An 18538-nucleotide genomic window follows, 5' to 3' on the forward strand; every position below is an offset into this window, starting at 1 on the left:
ACGCACTGCCTCTTGTCAAATCAATGCATAGCATTCTTCCAAATCGGGAAGAGGATCTTTGCATAGAATCTCTCCTCGAACTTGCTCAAAGTCACCATCCAATCCAGCAAGATAGATGTGCACCCGTTGTCGTTCAATGGATTTCCGGTATGTTGCAATGTCCTCAAGGTCATTCATGACTACCTTATCCCAATGATCCAATTCGCAAAAAACTTCAGTTAACTCTCCATGATATTCAAAAAGATACCTGCCGCTTTGTTTGGCAGTGAAGGCTTTTTTATTCAAAGTGAAAACTTGTAATTCATCACTTCAAATTTCTTGAGCGGTGGGTAAGAGTAAGTAACGCTTCATAATTTCTAGACTCATGGACCTTAACAACCATCTCTTCACCTTTTGATTCTCAGCATACCATTTTTCATATCCATCTTCTAACTCTCTTAGTGGATTTGTCTTACCTCGAATGTAAGAAAGTTTTTCCCGTTCGGCAATATATATTTACAGTGGCAGCCAAAACAAAAGCATGACTACAATCTACAAGTGCAGATGTGGATGACCGCAACTTAGCGTCACCATAGGGGGCAAAAATAAATCTAATAGTTAAGGCCTCATACTATTGTGTGAGCATAATATTCAAGTTATAGCTGCGGCCGATCTTCATAAGTTGCTACACGATCCCCATATGGTTGTAGTGTTTGGTACACAACTACCATAGGTCATGATATGGACAGGGTTCTACATTGATTGCAATTATAGGTCATTATGCTTTTTTAGAAATATATATATTATTTCTATTTATTGTCTACTAGCCATATGGCATTGAGATACATCACAATGGGAACAGAAAAGAAAAGAAAAGAAAAATAACACTTAGTTGTGAATTCTTTCAATCTAAAGACTTTATACAATTCCATGTGCAAATATAGTGTTCTATTACAAATTTTCCTAAATATGAATAAAACAATATTGTAAACTTATTATTTAATTCTTCCTTAAGTATTAAGGTTGTTTAATAGAATTTATTATATAAATTAACGTATTTATCCACATAAATTATAATTAAAGCAAAAGAGGTTGAGTATCAATGGAGATTGTGGAGTAACAAAAGAAATCATAGAGATAATTATGACAAATGGAGATAAAAAGGTAAAATGAAGATGTGGACTTAAGAATAAGTTAATTATTTTTACTTATCACTTAAAGTTGCTTTTCATTTCAATTATGTCATTAAATTATTTTATCAAACATACTTAATTTATTTAACGGCTTAAATTAAGCTATTAAATCACTTTAAGCTATTAAGTCGATTTACCAAACACCCACTTGGTTTCTATAAGGGAAAAAAAAAAAAAAAAAGGTGTCAGCCTTCCACACTCTTATTAATATAGAGAAAAAATATTTGAAATAAGCTAGAGGTTGATGCCTGGCCTCACATGTCAGATAACAAAATCCAGACAAAAATGAACCAATTAAAAGTGGTATGAGATGTTTCCTTCACAGCAAAAGCTGATGGAACCATCAAGAAAACCAACACAAAATTAATTGAAGACAGCTCCCTAAAGATCAACCCCTCTAGAGTACTGCAAAATAACATGAAGGAATTAGTGAGAAGGATTCTTCAACAGGAGATCGAATTAATAGAAGTAACTGAATTATGATCAAAAGCGAAAATCCTCTGGAACTACTAGAAAAGACTGAATAGTAAGAAAGAGATGCGTCACCACCTCGATGATTGAATCCAAACTCAATGTATATGCCACCATCATTCTTCCATAGGAGGAAGATCATTAAGATCAAAATCTAAAACTCTTCGGCCTGTGGTAGGGCTGGCCTCTCCCAGTGATCCTTCTTGACTGAATGCAGCTTCAGCTTGTCCCTGCCAGTGAGTCCTTTTATGGATGCCCAGACCCTGATCCATCAGGAGGGTCTTGTTGCAAATCTGCGTAAAATGCATAAGGGAAGCATCAAGATCTACTATTCCTGTGTTCATCTTCTCAGTGCTTTTCCTTCCAATCTCTTGGAGCTGTTCCTGATCTGGCAGGCTCCCATGAGTGTTTTTACACTGCCATTCCTCTTCCATCTTCCTCTCCTTGGTTGATTCCAGGTCAAACTCATGTTCTAGCAAGATTTGCTGTCTCTTGTGCAGGCCTGAGCTTTCATTTCCAGCCTCTTCTGTTTGGCTGCTGGCCTCAATGCCTAGCTTCTCTGACAGGTTGGGACTATGGAATGAACGTCCTACATGAGCTAGCATCATTCGCTTCTGTCTTCTCTTTCTGGTTGTGATCCAACATGGAAAAGATTCACAGGAATTAGCGCCTGAGGCAACCAAAGTATACTTATATTCGGTGGACAAAGTCGAGGTAGAACCAGAAGTAGTCTTAGCCCTTGGGGGAGGATGGATTCCCCTCCATGGCCTGTTGGGATGGCACCTCATGTGCCCAAATAAGGCGTGCAATGACCTAAAATTCTTGTTACAGACAAAGCAACTGGACGTACCTTCTCCATCATTCTCATCAAGATCATGGTTATCTCCATTTTTTGGTGGATCCAAAGGATCTTCCAGTTCCACCTGTTTGTTGTCCTCCAAGCTGTGAACCATATTCACATTCCTGTGAATTTTCATGTGACCCGTCAAAGCATTCCAGGAACTGAACCCTTTGTTGCAGAACCTACACAACACTCTTGGTTCATGGTCCCTGCAAGCTCCACCATACTCTTGGCTCATTTTCTCAGCCTCTTCAGATTGCTATCACCTTCCTCAATACCTTGAGTATGAATTTTGATACAACTCGATTGGGGGACAAGATTAATGTATATCAGACCTTGCAACCTCCTTTCTAATTCTTTTCTAAGTGATCAGTTCAAGTGGTGTCGCTTATGTTCTCTTAAGTTCAGGAAGTTTAGAGAGCTGTGTTAGCATACATGATAAAGAAAAGAAAAAGAAAGCTATGGAAAATGAGAGCAAAGGATTCTTTCTGGGTAGGAAATATGAGGTAAACCAGGAAAAAATATTGGTGTCTGAATTGATAATTGATTGGGTCTTCACTAATTTGTTAGAAATGAAACTGATTAGTCAACTAAATGAAGCTTTAATGAAAATTGAATGAGTTAAATTAGCTTTATGAAAATTCTTATTAAAGGATAATAATAGAGACTTGAAAGGGTATGCACCAAGGAGAAAATTAATAATCAAATTAACCACTTATATTTGTAAGTTCTCAAACCAACTTATTTTAGGGCAATTAATATTTATTATATTAAAAATAATATTTTTATTTTTATTTATTGAGAATTGACCGTTTCTTAATGGAATTAATCCCAATTGAATGCTGATCAGAATATAATTTAAGGATATGTTTGGTTCGAAAAATACTAAGAAAAGAAAAAATTGTAAAGGAAAATGATTTTTTCATATTTGATTGTCTTATGAAAAATATCAAAGAAAATCAAATATAATTAAAATTAGTTAAAAACTTACATCCTTTTTAATTATTTAATCTTTATATCAATTAATTAAAATAAGTAAAATGAGTTTGAAATAGCAAATAAAAATAATTTACCGTCTTTTAATTTACTTTTTATTTTCCTTCACTTTTTCTTTCATTCCACTTTTCCATTATGTTTTCTCTCTTATATTTTCCCTCAAAATTTCCATAAACCAAATATAGCATTAATGAAATTTTCACACAAAAATGATGCATAAAGATGTTGTTTTATAATAGCTAATAAAATTTGAATTTTGGACTTCCTAAGGTTATCTTTCAATCATCAATGGAAGTTACAAATTTAAAAATCAATTTTTTTATTCTTATTTCCATTGATTAATAATTAGTATGGAAATTAAGAGAAAGATTATGCAAAGAACATAAAAAGTTGAACAAGAAATTGAAAAAATAGTGAAGTTTTTTTATGAATATTCTTTTAACCCTTGAATTAAAAGGACAATAAGAAACGAGTAATAACTTGAAGAAAAGATAAATTGTTTTTATCTTTTGTTTGAGGTAAAGTAGTGAGCTTGTAATGCTTATATTTGATCCCTAGGAAAATTTGTGGGAAAAAATTAGAGAGGAAAAGTGGAAGAAAAATAAAAAAATAGATTTAAATTTAATAAAGTATTTTTATATATTAATCCAAATTCATTTCACTTATTTTAATTTTAAAATATAAAGATTAAATAATTTAAATATATATAAATTTTTAATTAATTTTAATTATATTTTATTTTCTTTGGTATACTCAATAGAACAATTAAATATGAAAAGATCATTTTTCTTAATATTTTTTTTTCTTTTCCTAATACTTTTCAAGAACCAAACATAATCTAAGTGAATCTAATAGATTGAGATAAAACCCTTTATAAAAGGGAAAAAAATAATACTAAGTAAATTTTTAAAGGTTCCACCCAAACTAATTAAGCCTATGATAAATATTAATGATCCTTCTATTGATGGTATTCAAATTCATTTTTCTAGAAATCCTAAGAAGTTACAAATTTATATTACAAAAGATGATCTAATTGTGCTTAGAAATAAAGGCTTAATTAGTTAGTTAAAATTTTACCCCTTCAAATTCTCTTAAATTTTTACCATGAAGCTTGGACTCTTAAATCATGTTTATTTGTTTAGCATGTATCTGACAGCATTTTTAGTGAAAGTATTTTTAGAGAATCATTTGATAAAAAACGTTACAAGTGATTTTTCATCACTTTTTAAACTAGAAGCGCTTCATAGAATTATTAACAAATGCACTCTTAGAGTCCGTTTGGCACTACTTCTAGTAAAAGTGTTTTCTTCTACTGCACTTACGTAAAAAATTCTTTTGTAAAAAATGATTTTATGAAAATCTAGAAAAGTGATTCTAGTAGTGTTTTTTATAATATATTGCATAAGTACAAAATCACTTTTAATCATAATAAATTATTGAAAATGACATTTATTACAAAAAGAAAATATCATAATAAACAAAAAAAATGTTTATTACAAAAAATATATATATAAATATTTATATTATTAAAAAAACTCAAAAAATTATTTTTATGAAAGGGAAGTGAAAGAGGAAAAGAAAAGTGACAAGGAAGAGGAGAATGAAAAGGAACATATGATAGGGGGAAGGGATATTTTAGAAATATATGAAATTTTTTGAATTGTTTTTTTAAAGAAACACCTCCCAAGTGTATAAAAAAACACTAAAAGTATTTTTTCTAAATTTTCAAAAGTGTTTTTTCAAAATTTTACCTATTTTTTATCTTAAAAACGTTTTTAAGTGTTTTTAAAGCTAGGAACATTTTTAAAAAGCATTGTCAAACAATGTTGGATATATTTCCTATTTTCTATTTTAAAAATAAATTTTTATATAAAATACAAGAATTTGAATGCTATTTAAAAAATGTAATGACTTTTAAAAAGTCATGTATCATAAAATTTTTACTACCTTGAATTTTAAAAATTTTAAAAATGGTTTTTAAGAACATCATATAGTGACCTGTTTGGTAACTATTATTTAAAATAATTTTGAAAAATACTTTTTGAGAACAATTTTTGAAAATTGTTCTTTAATTGTTGTAGAACAAAAGTCTGTTTAAAAACTTAAATGTTATATTTGGTTCTAGGAAAATATTAAGGAAAGAAAAAAAATGTAAAGAAAAATGATTTTTTTCATGTTTGATTGTTGTATAAAAAATATAAAAAAATAAAATATAATATAATTAAAACTAATTAAAAACTTATGTATTTTTAAATTATTTAATATTTATATTGATGAGTTAAAATAAATAAAATGAGTTTGAAGTAAAAAATAATAATTTATTGACTTTTAATTTATTTTTTATTTTCCTTCGCTTTTTCTTTCCCTCTATTTTTCCTTTGCATTTTCTTTCCCTCAAATTTTTTGGGAACCAAACATAGCCAAAATGTTTTTTAACCTATTTTTAATATTTTTTAATATATTGTAAAAATATTAATTATTTCTTAAAACAACTCTTAAAAAACAAGTGAAAATAGGGATAAAACAACTAAAAGATGTTTTTTAAAAATACCTTATTTTAATAATAGAAATTATAGAATAGTTTATGGTTGTCAAATACATTTTCTACATTTTTTATTCTAAAAATTAGAAAACTGTTTCAAAAACAATTCACAAGCATATAATAAACTTCTGTGTAAAAATAAAAACCTCGACCTAGAAAACACAAACTTGTATCCATTTTTCATTTGTCGTTCTATATCACTATAAAAATCTTTTCTATTTTTCACATTTGTTTTTATATCAAGAACTCATTATTAGTTCATTATTTTTATTTTATATAATAATCTTTTTTTTTTTACCATTAAGAATGGGATAATTAAAATATCATTATTTTAATTTCTTTTTAATTTTAGTTTATGAAAGAATTATTTAATTAAAAGAGAGATTAAATAATTTCATATTTATGAATTTAACTCTCCGTATATTTCAATTCAAAAATACTCATTTTTAAAAATTTAATGAGAATAATCCAAATGTAAAAAAATAAAAAATAAAAAGGGGGATTGTTTCATCATTTTTAATCTACAAATTCTCGGCTGAAAGACGGCGGAGGTGACTCAGGTGAGGCTAGTTTTCTCGGCGGCGCATCCGCCGGTGAACTTTGAAGGAAAAAAAAAGAAAAAAAAAACAGAGCAGAGTTATTTGGCGCTCTTGCTCTTTCCTAATTCCCAACCGAGACGAAAGCAGATGGAGAAGAAGACCGCAGGCATCCAGGAGATTCAAGGCTTCTCATACAATTTCATTCTCAGGTGATTGGACTTTGTCTTTGACTTAATTTCTGTTAATTTTTCTGCAGTTTCTCTTTAACATTTTTAGACAATCTACTGTTAGCCTCTTATGTGGATCATATATTTATGGTCTGTTTGGCTGGATGGAAATCTACCGTCCAAACAGGGGCTTAAATGTTTGTTTCCATTATAATGGACCAGAGCCCCACAGAAAGGTTGAATTGCAATGAAAACCCTAAGTTATTGTCAATTTTGTTGGTTTATAATGCATCCTTTTCCTTAATATTTTATTTATTTATTTATTTGTGGTAGGTTAATCGTGACTTCTCTCCATCTACTGGTGAAATCTGACTTAAAGAGTGTTTTGGCGTTTTTTTTTTCTTTTTTTTTTTGGAACAGAGGGTGGGAATGGGAAACCAATTCCATTTTAAATTCATTAATGTGTTTGGATCGTTTTTCAGAATGAGAATAGGAATCAAAAATTCTTTCTCCTGGAAACCAAACCCCACTTTTGTTAGAATTTTAATTCACCTCCATTCCCATCCAGTTTTCATTCCTATTCCCATGAGCCAAACACATCCTTAGTGTTGTTTGAGGGTGGTTCTAATATTTATATCATCTTCTTTTTTTTCTTTTTTTGGATTTATTGACTATGGCAACTCTTTTCATTTGAAGATACTGTTTTTGGGAAAGAGGATGTCTTGTCCTTCATATTTTCTTTCACTTTAATAAAAATTTCTTCTATCAAAAAGAATGAAATGGTTAATTGAACAGTTATCCAGAAAAACAGATAGCTTGAATCGCTTGTTGTCTCTCATTATAATAATAAATACAAAAGCTATAAGGTTGGTGTGTTTCTTATGTTATTCCATTTTCCTTTGTTGTGGCAGAATGGACTAAACTTAATCACCAAGATTTTGGATTGGACATTAAATTTTGGAAACATCATCTTGAAAATCACCTAAATAAAGAGCTTATGCTAGTACAAACTTATCTTTCACTGGTTTTTCAAATTATGTAGCTCACTCTTTGTATATTATGTGTGTGTGTGGATATGGCATTGTGTTTCTTTGTCAGGCTCTTATCTGGAGATTCTTGTAGTCGGTTCATGAAATTGATTTTTGAGCATCTATTGAAGTTGTCCATCAATAAATCACCATGACTAACTCTCCCATTTCAGAGGGATGATATAAAATACTGACTATGCTTTAAATATTATTTGGACAATAAACCATCATTATTTATCACTGAACTAGGAACTCTGGGATTTTTAGGTTTACATGAGCATTTCTTCATAATGTAATTGAGTTCTACTTTGTGATTTTTCTGTCTTCTCATTATAGGTCTTTCCACTACTCATGGACTTTCCAAGTCTTGTGCTTTTTGTTGGTATAGCTTCTGAAGAGAATGATGCACCACTCATCTGACCTTTTATACTATAGGATTGCACTCTACGTAAGCTTTTGTCTTCAGCTGTTTTCTCCTTACTTTGCCTACCTTTTTCTGCTGACTTTTGGCTTTCTGGATATGATTCCACTGGAGAGGATTCTTTTAATTTTCCTTCTGTTATATATCTCAAGGAGGTAACAACCTGACAAAATGTGAACAAAAAAAATGCTGAAATATAATGTGTAATAAATGATGAAGCTATCACTAGTTTCCACAGAAGACCTCATGAGGCCTTGGGAGTGCTTAATTATACCATGTATTAATTAAATCCTATTAGGTTTTCATCATCTATGTGATGAATTATCTTTCAAACTTGCAATTATAGATTATTGCTTTTCACAATGCAAATTTTTGTCTATATGACTTTCAAGAGAATATGCAACTAAATTTTAGTCCCTTAAAATCATGGAAAATTGTTTGATGGACGTTTTGGGGTGTAGAAGTTTTAGCATCTTAGAATTTTAAATCATTATAAATGATTCAAATTTTCTATATGAAGCATATCGGTATCAATTTATGTAGCTTATGAATTATGTCTTAACTTCATCCCTTTTTCATCTTTTGATGTTCTTGTACCCTTTTCAAGTTTCTAATACTGATAGCCTACATATTTTCTGTAAGGTTCTTCTAATGCTATTCTTCTTATCTAGGGACTTAAATTAAAATTTGAACTTGATATTTCTTGCAATTCAAAAGTTTTATGAAGTCAACCATTTTGAATGAGATTCATAATTTCTTACATTTTCTAAGTTAAATTTTAGATAAGATTTCTTACAATAATTTGAATGAGATTCATAATAACTTGCATCTCCATAGTTCATTTTAGATAATATTTAGCTGACAAAATATTCTTTTATCAGTCTTTCTAGAAATCTAATTACATTCAATGCACTTATTGACACAGTGCACAAGGACACTCGTATTTGATCAGTTGTTGCTGTGTTGAACAGTTGATTTACTGTATAATGTACATGTAGACTATGTTTTGGTCACTGACACCTATGTTTCATGTCTTTCTTTCTTCTTCTTCTTCTTCCCCCTTTATTTCAAGGGTGGCCTTTTTAGACAACTAGAATCCACTTTAAATGCGAATGCACATGCCAATTCTTGGTACATAGCATGCATAAACATGTTTATTTCTATAACTCATAACTTTTATTAATTTCAAAATTTCTTGTTAAGAAGTTCTAAATGGTAGGAACTTACTGAATCCATGGATGATCTTTTCTTAGGATCCTTGCTAAGGCATTTTTCTGTTACTTGAACCATCCAAGAGAGCTGGTGGACATCATGGGAGTCAACAATTCTAGGATCAATCAACTCTTTGTACTTTCTCTCATCCAATAGTGGTCTTGCCTGTAGAAAAATGATTTAGAAAGAATAAATATAAGCCACTGTGAAATTTGATGTTTCCATTCACATGAGAGGCAGTGAGTGAAGTAGAAGATTCCTAGGTCAAAGTTCTGTATGGAGGCCCTTTGCACGTGGATCTATGTTTTGTGATTCTTGCACACTTTTATCTCTCTGTTTTTTTTTTTAAATCTCGTTCTTTTTATCTTTTTGTTTATTTGATACCTCCATGACAGAATAGAATGCCATATCTTAAGGAAAAGGGAACAAAGAAATGAATTTGGGGTATTCTTTAGAAGTGGTGATTGTTAAGGGTCACAAATCCATTGCATCTTCAGTTCTTGGAAACTTGAGTACTGCATATCAAGGGCAAAGAAAACAAACAGTTCAAGAAATGACCAATGAGGATTCTAAGATTCAAACCCATATAATAACTTTGACATGCTATTTGAATTGGACTAAGGTCTGACATGTAACATGCTGAAGAAAATTGTGGCATGTACTTGTTTCACTGCCGCTGTACCTGCCTTCCATACTTACTCTAGTAGTAGTACAGGGTTGGGGCAGGAGGTGAGTAATTATGGGTGTGAACAAGAAATATGATTAACTGTTGGAAACTAATTTGGAAAAATTGGATCTAATACGATTAGTGAAGGATTACTTTTTAAAATCCCAGGTAGTACACTTCGAGGATTGAGAAAATTCAAGAAGGCTCTTGTTAGATGTTAGGGAAGGGAGGAGACATTCTATATGTTCGAATGCCAAAATGTGAAAGAGACTTGGTGCTTGGAAGATTTCCTTTAGGTGCATTCTTGGATAAGTGGCTTAGCTGATTTTCTACTGAGATTTTCAAGTGTATAGAAGTATCTATGGCTTGCTTTCAAGAAGATGTTCTACCCAAATTATGGCTAGTTGCTGATATCAATCTTCCTGAAAAGTCATCTCTATGGGCTTCTCATATTTTTCCTGATTTTTTCATTTTTTTAGTGGTGATGGGTCAAAAATTCATTTCTGAAGGGAGGAAAATAAGCCTCTTTTGTATTCTTTACTATAATCTTGATCACATTTTGAGAGTTAGGAAACTTTCTATATCTAATGTTTTAAATCAGTCCCAACCTCCTGCTTTCTGCAATTTTGATTTTTCATCTAATCTATCTAATCAAGAAATTGAAGTTTGTCCTCAGCATTACTCAGTAACTTGTTTCTCACTCTCCATAACTTCCTGATGGGGTTTGGATTTTGGCTCTCTTAGATGTATTATCCTCTCTGTGTTGCTTTCCTACTCCTTAGAATGATTATCCAATTGTCTTCACAGGCTACTTTCATTTGAAAATCGGTAGTTCCTAATAAGTGCCTTTGCTTGGTTAATAGCTAATAAAAAAGGTTAGTACTAGTGATTAGTTACAGGTTATGGCTAGGGTCATACGTAGCTCTAAACTTAAATCATTCGGTTCTATGTTTAGAAAGTTTGCAAGACAGTGGATCACCTTTTCTTCACTGCCCTATCCTATGTGGGCTATGGAACTAATTGTTTCAGCAGGCATGCTTATCTTAGGTTCTTCAATGGGATGAAGCCCCATGCCCATACATGGAGAGGCTGTGAGACAATGGTTTGCATTTTTCTTCACTGCCCTATACTATGGGGCCTATGGAACTAATTGTTTCACCATGTTAAGCTACTCATTTGACCGAGAAACTTTAGCTATTGGGTAATGAGTCCAAAATGTACACAAAGATGATTTTCTTTTGCATTAAGAAGTTCCTGTAGGAGCCTTAGAGGTATGGTTCTTTGGCTTGGTGCCATGCTTGCTATTCTATGGATCATTTGACCACAGAGGAATCTCAAGATTTTTGGTGACAAGTGGAGGCCAATTGAGTCCTTATGCAATAATCTTCCTTGTAGGAGTTAGATTCTACAGAATCCATGGCCATCCTTCTTAGCATGATTATGTTGGATTGTAGCAAGGTATGCCGTCGTAGTACTATTAACAGGACATAGCTTGTCATTTTGAGAGCTCCCACCTTGAGTATATCTCCGGTTAAATTCTTTGGCTACAAACCTAGGCCAAATGGGGATTGTTGGGAGTGTTTTAAGGTCAGCATGGCATTGCAATCAGGTTTATCTGAGCAGCTAGTTTAGGGTTGGCTATAGAAGCTAAGATGTTGACTTTGATAGATGGCTTATCATAGGAAAAATCTATTTGGATTAGTAACTTCCAAAGGGAAGGGGACTCAACTGTTGCTATTTTGAAGGTAGCTCATTGGGAAAGAGGAGCATGGAATGGGTTGAATGGATTTGGAAAAACCTAGATCTTGGGTGTTAAGATCCATCAATGAGGCAGTGGATCTATTGGCTAAGAGAAGAGAGTCTTTGCTCTGGACTTTTGTTTGGGGACCTCCTACCTCTATGAAGGTTTATCTAGGTCTTTGGTTCCTTGCTAGCTTGTTTGATAGATGAGGCTCACATCTCTACTGTTTGTGTTTAAAACCTTTGCTTTTAATTCCCTCTTCTTTGCATTGAAGGGTAGTTCATCCTTCCTGTATCCTTGATTTCTTTTTCTAATCCAATGGATTGTTGTTTCTTAACGAAAAGAAAATGAAAGATTACTTTTCTTACTAGCTCTTTTCCAGCTGTTTAACTATTGAAAGTTTTATTGTAGCAGTTAAAAGAAAATGAGTTTTTGTTTCTTACCCATTCCACTAGACTTGTTCCTTCAAATGTCTTGTCTGTAGTTCCACGGCCGGTGATGAGCTCCAATAGAACCACACCAAAGGAATAAACATCTGTCTTGGTTGATGCTTTCCCACTGTCTACATATTCCGGAGCTGAGTATCCAAAAGTCCCATCAACCCTGTGCTCTGAGGATTGGTCTGATTCAAATGGTGGTCTTGCAAGCCCAAAATCTCCCAGCTAATATATTCAACATTTAAAATGGAAACTAGGTGAAAATTTTGCTATACTGTGCTGTTATGTGGAAATTACAGCATCTGAGATTCAAACTATTACCAGAGGTTCATGGTCATGTGACAGAAGAATGTTGGTTGATCTTACATCTCTGTGAATTATGTTGTTATGATGCAGATAATTTAAACCTCTAGATGCACCCAGTGCTATTTTCACCCTCAGCATCCAAGTCAAAGGTGTTGATCTGTTTTCTGCATCAAAATCCATTTCAGTGTTAGCATTAAGCTTTCTCTAAGTCCTGGTAAAGATTAAATATCTCAACTCTAAATGTTGATTATTTTGTTTTTGCATTCTAATGACTCTTACGTGATAGATGTTGATTCAGTGAACCATTGCATGCATGCTCATACACAAGGAACCTGTGACTTCCTTCTGAACAGGATCCCAGCAGCTTGACAACATTCTTATGTCTAAGCTTGCTGAATGCATGCACTTCTGACTTGAATTCCTCCTCTTCTTGGAATTTTGGATCTCTATGTTGCTTAACAGCAATCTTGACCATATTCTTTAGCTGACCACTGAAGACTGGTCCAAGTCCACCTTCAGACAGGAAATTTTTTGCAGAAAATCCGTCTGTTGCAGCTAAGAGCTCTGCATATGAGAAGTCTCTTTTCCATCCTTCCTTTGGCTTTCGATTCTTGCATATGGAACAAATTAAATGATCAAACATCTCTTCAATCTGCTGACCTTCCATTACATCTTCAGTGCTGTTGCTCTGCATCAATCTTTGATCTTCTCTCTTTTGATCAGTTCCTGTTTGACTTACCCCTTGATTATCCAAAACTGCACATGCTGATTTATCTTCCATGGTTTTTCCCTGTGCCTTTGATTTATTTTCCCTGTTGCTCTGTGTCAGTTTTTGATCTTCTCTCTTTTGATCAGTTCCTGTTTGACTTACCGCTTGATTATCCAAAACTGCACATGTTGATTTATCTTCCACGGTTTTTCCCTGTGCCTTTGATTTATTTTCTTCTTCATGACACTGTATATGACCAGTCTCCAGCGCCATTGAACTTGAACCTTTTGTATTCTCCTGGCCTGATCTTTAGATTATATTGGTCAACAGGCTATGCTTTTTGGCCCTAAGGAAAAGGAAAAGGAAAATGAAGCTTGATATGCTTACTTGATGTGGATGTAGAACATGAAGTGGATTTTGAATAATTACTCCATGTAGGTCCACTGCTGTTGTCTCCTTGCTCTTCATGTAAGGTGATTATGGCTGGATTTAAAGATTCTGAAAGAGTCCACATGCTTTGTGATGTCAGCAAAAATTAAGAAATTTTCCTCTCACACACTTGCCAAGAAAAAGTTAGGCAGAAGCTAACTGAAGTTTGTTTCTTGTTTCATAATAATCTGTAAGATTGAGAGAAGTGTTTTATCTATGAAACATGTGAGTGAATTTGATGAATTGAAGGTGGTTGTCAATTACTTACTCATAGGAAAGATTTCTATGCTGAAAAGATCCTCTTCTTCTGGGGATCCTGGCATCATTTCATTATATATTACTTGAAAATTTCCTTTTACTTTTGGACCTCTCAACTCTTCTATGCAGTTATTACGTTTCATCCTTGATATCCCACATGAAAGCTTCTCTAGGAAGTATTTCCTGTCTTTCTTCATTTTCCTGTTCCACAGTTCAGTTTAGAGTAAAACACTTAGTGTCTTCACTTGTATATTACAATTTATCATCATCATTTATAAATATCCAAACACTGAAACCATTCCTTTTCTGTTCTTTCTTCAAAATATTAAAACTGATAAAAATAATGCTGATAAAGGGTGCAGCTGGTTTTTGTTTTATCTATTTGAATTGGTAGAATATTGTAAAGAGTCTAAAATGGTTCATTAAGTGAGGATATGCTCCAATTTATTATGTAATTAAAAGGTACCGGTTTTGAACAGCCTGGTTCTTGCAACTTTGAACTGTTAGTTCCCCTATTTTCTAATACTTATAGGATAAGGTTCCTAGTAAGCTGTCCTTGTACTTATAGGAAGACTGTTTTTTCCTCACCTGTCAAGTATCACCCATGTTGGCCGTAAATTTATAGCTGCCTCTGAAGCAACCTCCTTGGTTGAAGGTCCTGCCGTCACCTCTATCTTGAATTTAACCTGAGTTTTCCATGCACAGAATCTCATTAGCTCTTTAATTTGAAAAGAATGTCACATTGCAATTTGCTGTACTTATTTCTTCTTTTTTCTATTAGACTTTTAATATGCTACTTTGTATCATTTGAAAAATATCAGTTCTAAATGCCTAAATTTAACCCATTGAGATATCTTCACTGTGGATGATTTGAGATTTTTTATTTTTTTACTTTGGTACGATATGTATAATCCAGATATCTATCTGATTGTTGGTATCAGTATTGTTGTATGATATGTATAATCTGGTTATCTATATGATTTTTGGTATCAGTATTGTCCTCCAGTGATACCATGGTTCAGACCAATATTTAAAGCACACAAATAGAATATGTTTGTGATTAGTGAATACCAGTATAGTACACACAGAACCCTTGTGCATCAGCTTGAGACAGTTTCTAAAGAAACTCTTTTCAAGGATCTGTTCACTCGAAAGAGTGTTCAGTCTTATGCATGGAGAGAAGTTTTGCCTTAACAGCACTTTTTGGGATTTTAGGAAACATTTAGACTTGTGTTAAATATCACAAAAAGTGGGAAAAAATAAAATTGCAATTTGCAACAGCAAATATCAGTAATGTTCAGTGTTACTGTTCGAAAGAGTGTAAATTCTAAATATTTGCAGTTATAGATACTTGCTGATTATCTTTTATTTCCTCTCGTATTTTCATGACTAACTGTTTGAATATTATGTTATGTTAGTAGTTACAGTGAAGAGTGGGAAAATTCTAAGACATTGGTTGATCACCAAGTTCTTGACATTCTCTACCTTCTTTGTTTCATAGAGCTTAGAAATCTGAAGAACTTCCTTGCTGTTTTCAAACTCTTGCTTCTTCCTTGTTACTTCTCTATTGATCATTCTTTGGTTTGCTGCAAGCATCGAATTAGAATCCACTCTGCTTTTGTAGCCCACTGAAAAGAGCACAAAAGAGTAAAAAAAAAAAAAAAAAGGAAATAGAAACTGGAAAACACAAATTAATAAAGTTCAGTAGGTCAGCTATTTATAATTGGGTTGAGCTTTTTACTTGAGATATTTACAATGTGATTCTTCCATTAATTTCAGGAATTAAATACAGAGGTCTTACACATCTTCCCAGCTCGCATGAAAGATAACGTACTAGGGGTATTAACCTGATGAAGAACTCCAAGGAGAGTGAGCTCATCTCCAGGCTTAAGTGATAAGCCATCCAGAGCCCATTTCACAGCACTTGAACTAACTTCCCGTGATGCATCCTGGATTACCACCACCCTCTGAGCTGCTGTGGACATGATGGGTCTGTTTGAAGCTTTTGCCACTGGAATTTATGTCAGATTGAAGAGAAAGATGAAGCCAAGGCAAGTATGAATATCTAAGTAATTAGTTTTTTCATACTTCAGCCCGTTCTTATTGCTGGTAGTAGTTAAACACCATTTTAGAACAGCTAGAAAGTTTTAACAAACTTCCAATGAAAAAAAAAAAAAAAAAAAAAAGGAATAAACCTTTTTGTTTGATCAGAAAGGATTATTATTTGGAGAGCTCTGAGAAATGATAAGGAAAAAACAGAAGTGGAGAATTGTTGATATGGAGAGCAACTTTGAACCAATTGACTCGAGATTGATCTAGCAAACCAGAGGTCTAAAGATGATGAAATTTGAACTAGTTCAGAACATTATTAGAAAAGGCGGTGGTGAATCCGGGAAACATCTCTGAAGCCGTTTCAAGTGCATATTCGGATATCCCCCCAAGGAATTCTTAGTTTTAGTAGAATTGTTCCTAGATTTAGATAGGTTGCCACTTTGGTTTGTTTTGACAGTTCCAAAGCTCAGCATTTTCCAACCTTGTCTTATATTTGTTTGTTATTACCACAGGACAATGGACTCGGGCTATTCTGATTAAAACAATGCTCTCTTGGAAGATTTCTGCAATCACTAAACTGATCTGATACCTGATGGTGTACCCTCAAGGCTAAGAAAAATCCTGGCTGCATATCCGCAATCGGACGGTTATGAGGACTGCTCATGGCAGCATTTGTGGCAATTTTCTCATGAAATCATTACCCTGATGATTGGGCTGAGCTATCTCAAAGATATGTTCAGGAAGCAAATATTTGGGCTGTTACCTCTTGAAGAAAAAACAGATGAGTTGGAGGCCTGGCCTTTCATGATGGGCCATGTTGGGGCATATTCCTCTTGTAGATTCCTTCCATTAATGGTAACAAGATAACTTACATACGATACTAATGATAGTCTATAAATAAATATTTCAAAATTTTACAGATATTTAATTGATATGTTACTGTCTAAAAAATATATATTTCAGAAAATAAAGCATTTTTCTATTCTGAATTTTGTGTGCTGGCGGGCAATATGGGCCTAAAAGAAGTGTCACTCAATGGCTAAAAATTGTGGCTTTTTTTGGCAAGCAAATTTATAAAAAATGATATAAAAGAAAATATTTCTAAAATTTTCATAATTTTTATTACATTTGATTTTTTTTAAAATAATAATAATAATAATAATTGTGTAAAATATATGTTGGAAAAAGATCTACCATTGGATTACATTGGGTATATTATGTACTGAATTTGTAGATTAAGAAATCATCGTCGAAAATATGTTTTTGGTTGACAATATATAATATGAATCATAAATTCAAGAACAATATCGATTATCAATCGATAACCTAGATAGTCTTTTACTTTCTTCCACTAATCAATAGCATGGAACGACTTACTTGCAATTATCTAATAAATTGGGCTTTAGCAAAATATTTCTTATGGCTTGGAGTGCAAATACAACATTAGCCTCAACTAGTTGAAACATTGGTGTTTAATAGGGAGTGAAGACGTAAGATGACCAATAGATCAAAACAGGAGAAAATTTAGTAGCATTTGCCTCCAAAAGATTTCTCAGGCAGACTTGGTACCCAAGTCTAATATTGTTATATTGATATAGGCCTTATTTTCTGCATTCTATCATTTTGGATTCATTTGTGTTTGGAGCCCCATTTTTTCTTTCATTTACATCATCAACCTTAATTTCCAATCAAAATATTATCAATTTCATAATCAACTACCTATTTAGAGGTCGATTATCTGCAATCAACTCATATGTCGAATTTAATGGAAAAAACCCTGATTGAATTCTAACCATATAAAAATAAAATGTACATGTTTACATATCAAAATAATTTAGTTATATGCTTAAATTTTAAAGCAAAATTTTAGGAAAATTATAAAATCATTGTATCTAAAATAAAAGGCATACATATCAAGTGTGTCATATGCTAGTAATCATCTCTTATGTCTTAGGCACCTATGGTAATTTTCAAATATAGCCTCACATCAAAACAAGCCTCTACATCACATGATGGGTTCATGTTGGCATCAACAAGTGCATCCTTGTGAACATCAATAGGCTTACATCATAACCTTAATGTGTTGTCTTGTCTTTATCCACGTCCTTGTCCTCACCTTCATCCTCATCCCATCCTTTGCCCTTGTCATGGTTACTCCTAGTGAGTTTTTGGTCAAAATGGCCCATTTATTTAAAAAAAAAATTATAACATTTAACTACTTTTTGAAACTTATATTCAAATTGACATCTTTGATGTCATAAATAAATAAATAAATCATCATTTTAATTAAAATCTTAATTGGCAACTAAGGTTTTATTTTTTAATTAAAGCCACAATTGACAACTGAGACTTTAATTTTTGAACTAAAACCGCAGTTGTCAACTGAGGCTTCATTGTTGAACCGAAGCCTCAATTGGCAACTAAGGCTTCATTTTTTAACTGAAGCCCGCAGTTGTCAACTGATGCTTTATTTTTAAACTGAAGCCTCAATTGGCAATTGAAGCTTCATTTTTTAACTAAATCCGTAGTTGCCAACTAAGGCTTCATTTT

The 18538-nt window shown here is 32.7% G+C and overlaps 2 protein-coding genes and 1 long non-coding RNA gene across 3 annotated transcripts; 1 reads left to right on the forward strand and 2 right to left on the reverse strand.

The window, feature by feature from the left end:
• Nucleotides 1–1759: 1759 nt before the first annotated feature.
• Nucleotides 1760–2722, reverse strand: LOC117916943 (zinc finger protein ZAT2-like). Its single transcript, XM_034833185.1, has one exon. It carries the CDS (start codon nt 2720–2722, stop codon nt 1760–1762), a length of 963 nt encoding a protein of 320 aa, XP_034689076.1.
• A 6640-nt stretch (nt 2723–9362) lies between these two features.
• On the reverse strand, nt 9363–13522 carry LOC117916944 (proline-rich receptor-like protein kinase PERK3). Its single transcript, XM_034833186.1, has 4 exons — nt 12820–13522; nt 12556–12704; nt 12241–12459; nt 9363–9554 (listed from the first exon to the last, which is right to left on the reverse strand). The coding sequence occupies exons 1-4, from the start codon at nt 13520–13522 to the stop codon at nt 9363–9365; spliced, it is 1263 nt and encodes a 420-aa protein (XP_034689077.1).
• Nucleotides 13523–13646: 124 nt separating this feature from the next.
• On the forward strand, nt 13647–16916 carry LOC117915841. The gene is made up of 3 exons (XR_004651458.1): nt 13647–13722; nt 15716–15991; nt 16501–16916. It is a non-coding gene; the product is annotated as an uncharacterized LOC117915841 (long non-coding RNA).
• Nucleotides 16917–18538: the final 1622 nt, after the last annotated feature.

The sequence above is a fragment of the Vitis riparia genome, chromosome 6 (genome assembly GCF_004353265.1).
Source record: "Vitis riparia cultivar Riparia Gloire de Montpellier isolate 1030 chromosome 6, EGFV_Vit.rip_1.0, whole genome shotgun sequence".
Lineage (NCBI taxonomy): Eukaryota > Viridiplantae > Streptophyta > Magnoliopsida > Vitales > Vitaceae > Vitis > Vitis riparia.

Coding starts and splice junctions, on each gene's coding strand:
- LOC117916943 (XM_034833185.1), bottom strand. CDS start 2,722: ATGAGCCAAGAGTATGGTGGAGCTTGCAGGGACCATGAACCAAGAGTG.
- LOC117916944 (XM_034833186.1), bottom strand. CDS start 13,522: ATGGCGCTGGAGACTGGTCATATACAGTGTCATGAAGAAGAAAATAAA. Junction 12,705..12,819: donor ACTGAATCAACATCTATCAC/GTAAGAGTCATT, acceptor ATTTTGATGCAG/AAAACAGATCAACACCTTTG. Junction 9,555..12,240: donor GAACAAGTCTAGTGGAATGG/GTAAGAAACAAA, acceptor ATTTTTCTACAG/GCAAGACCACTATTGGATGA.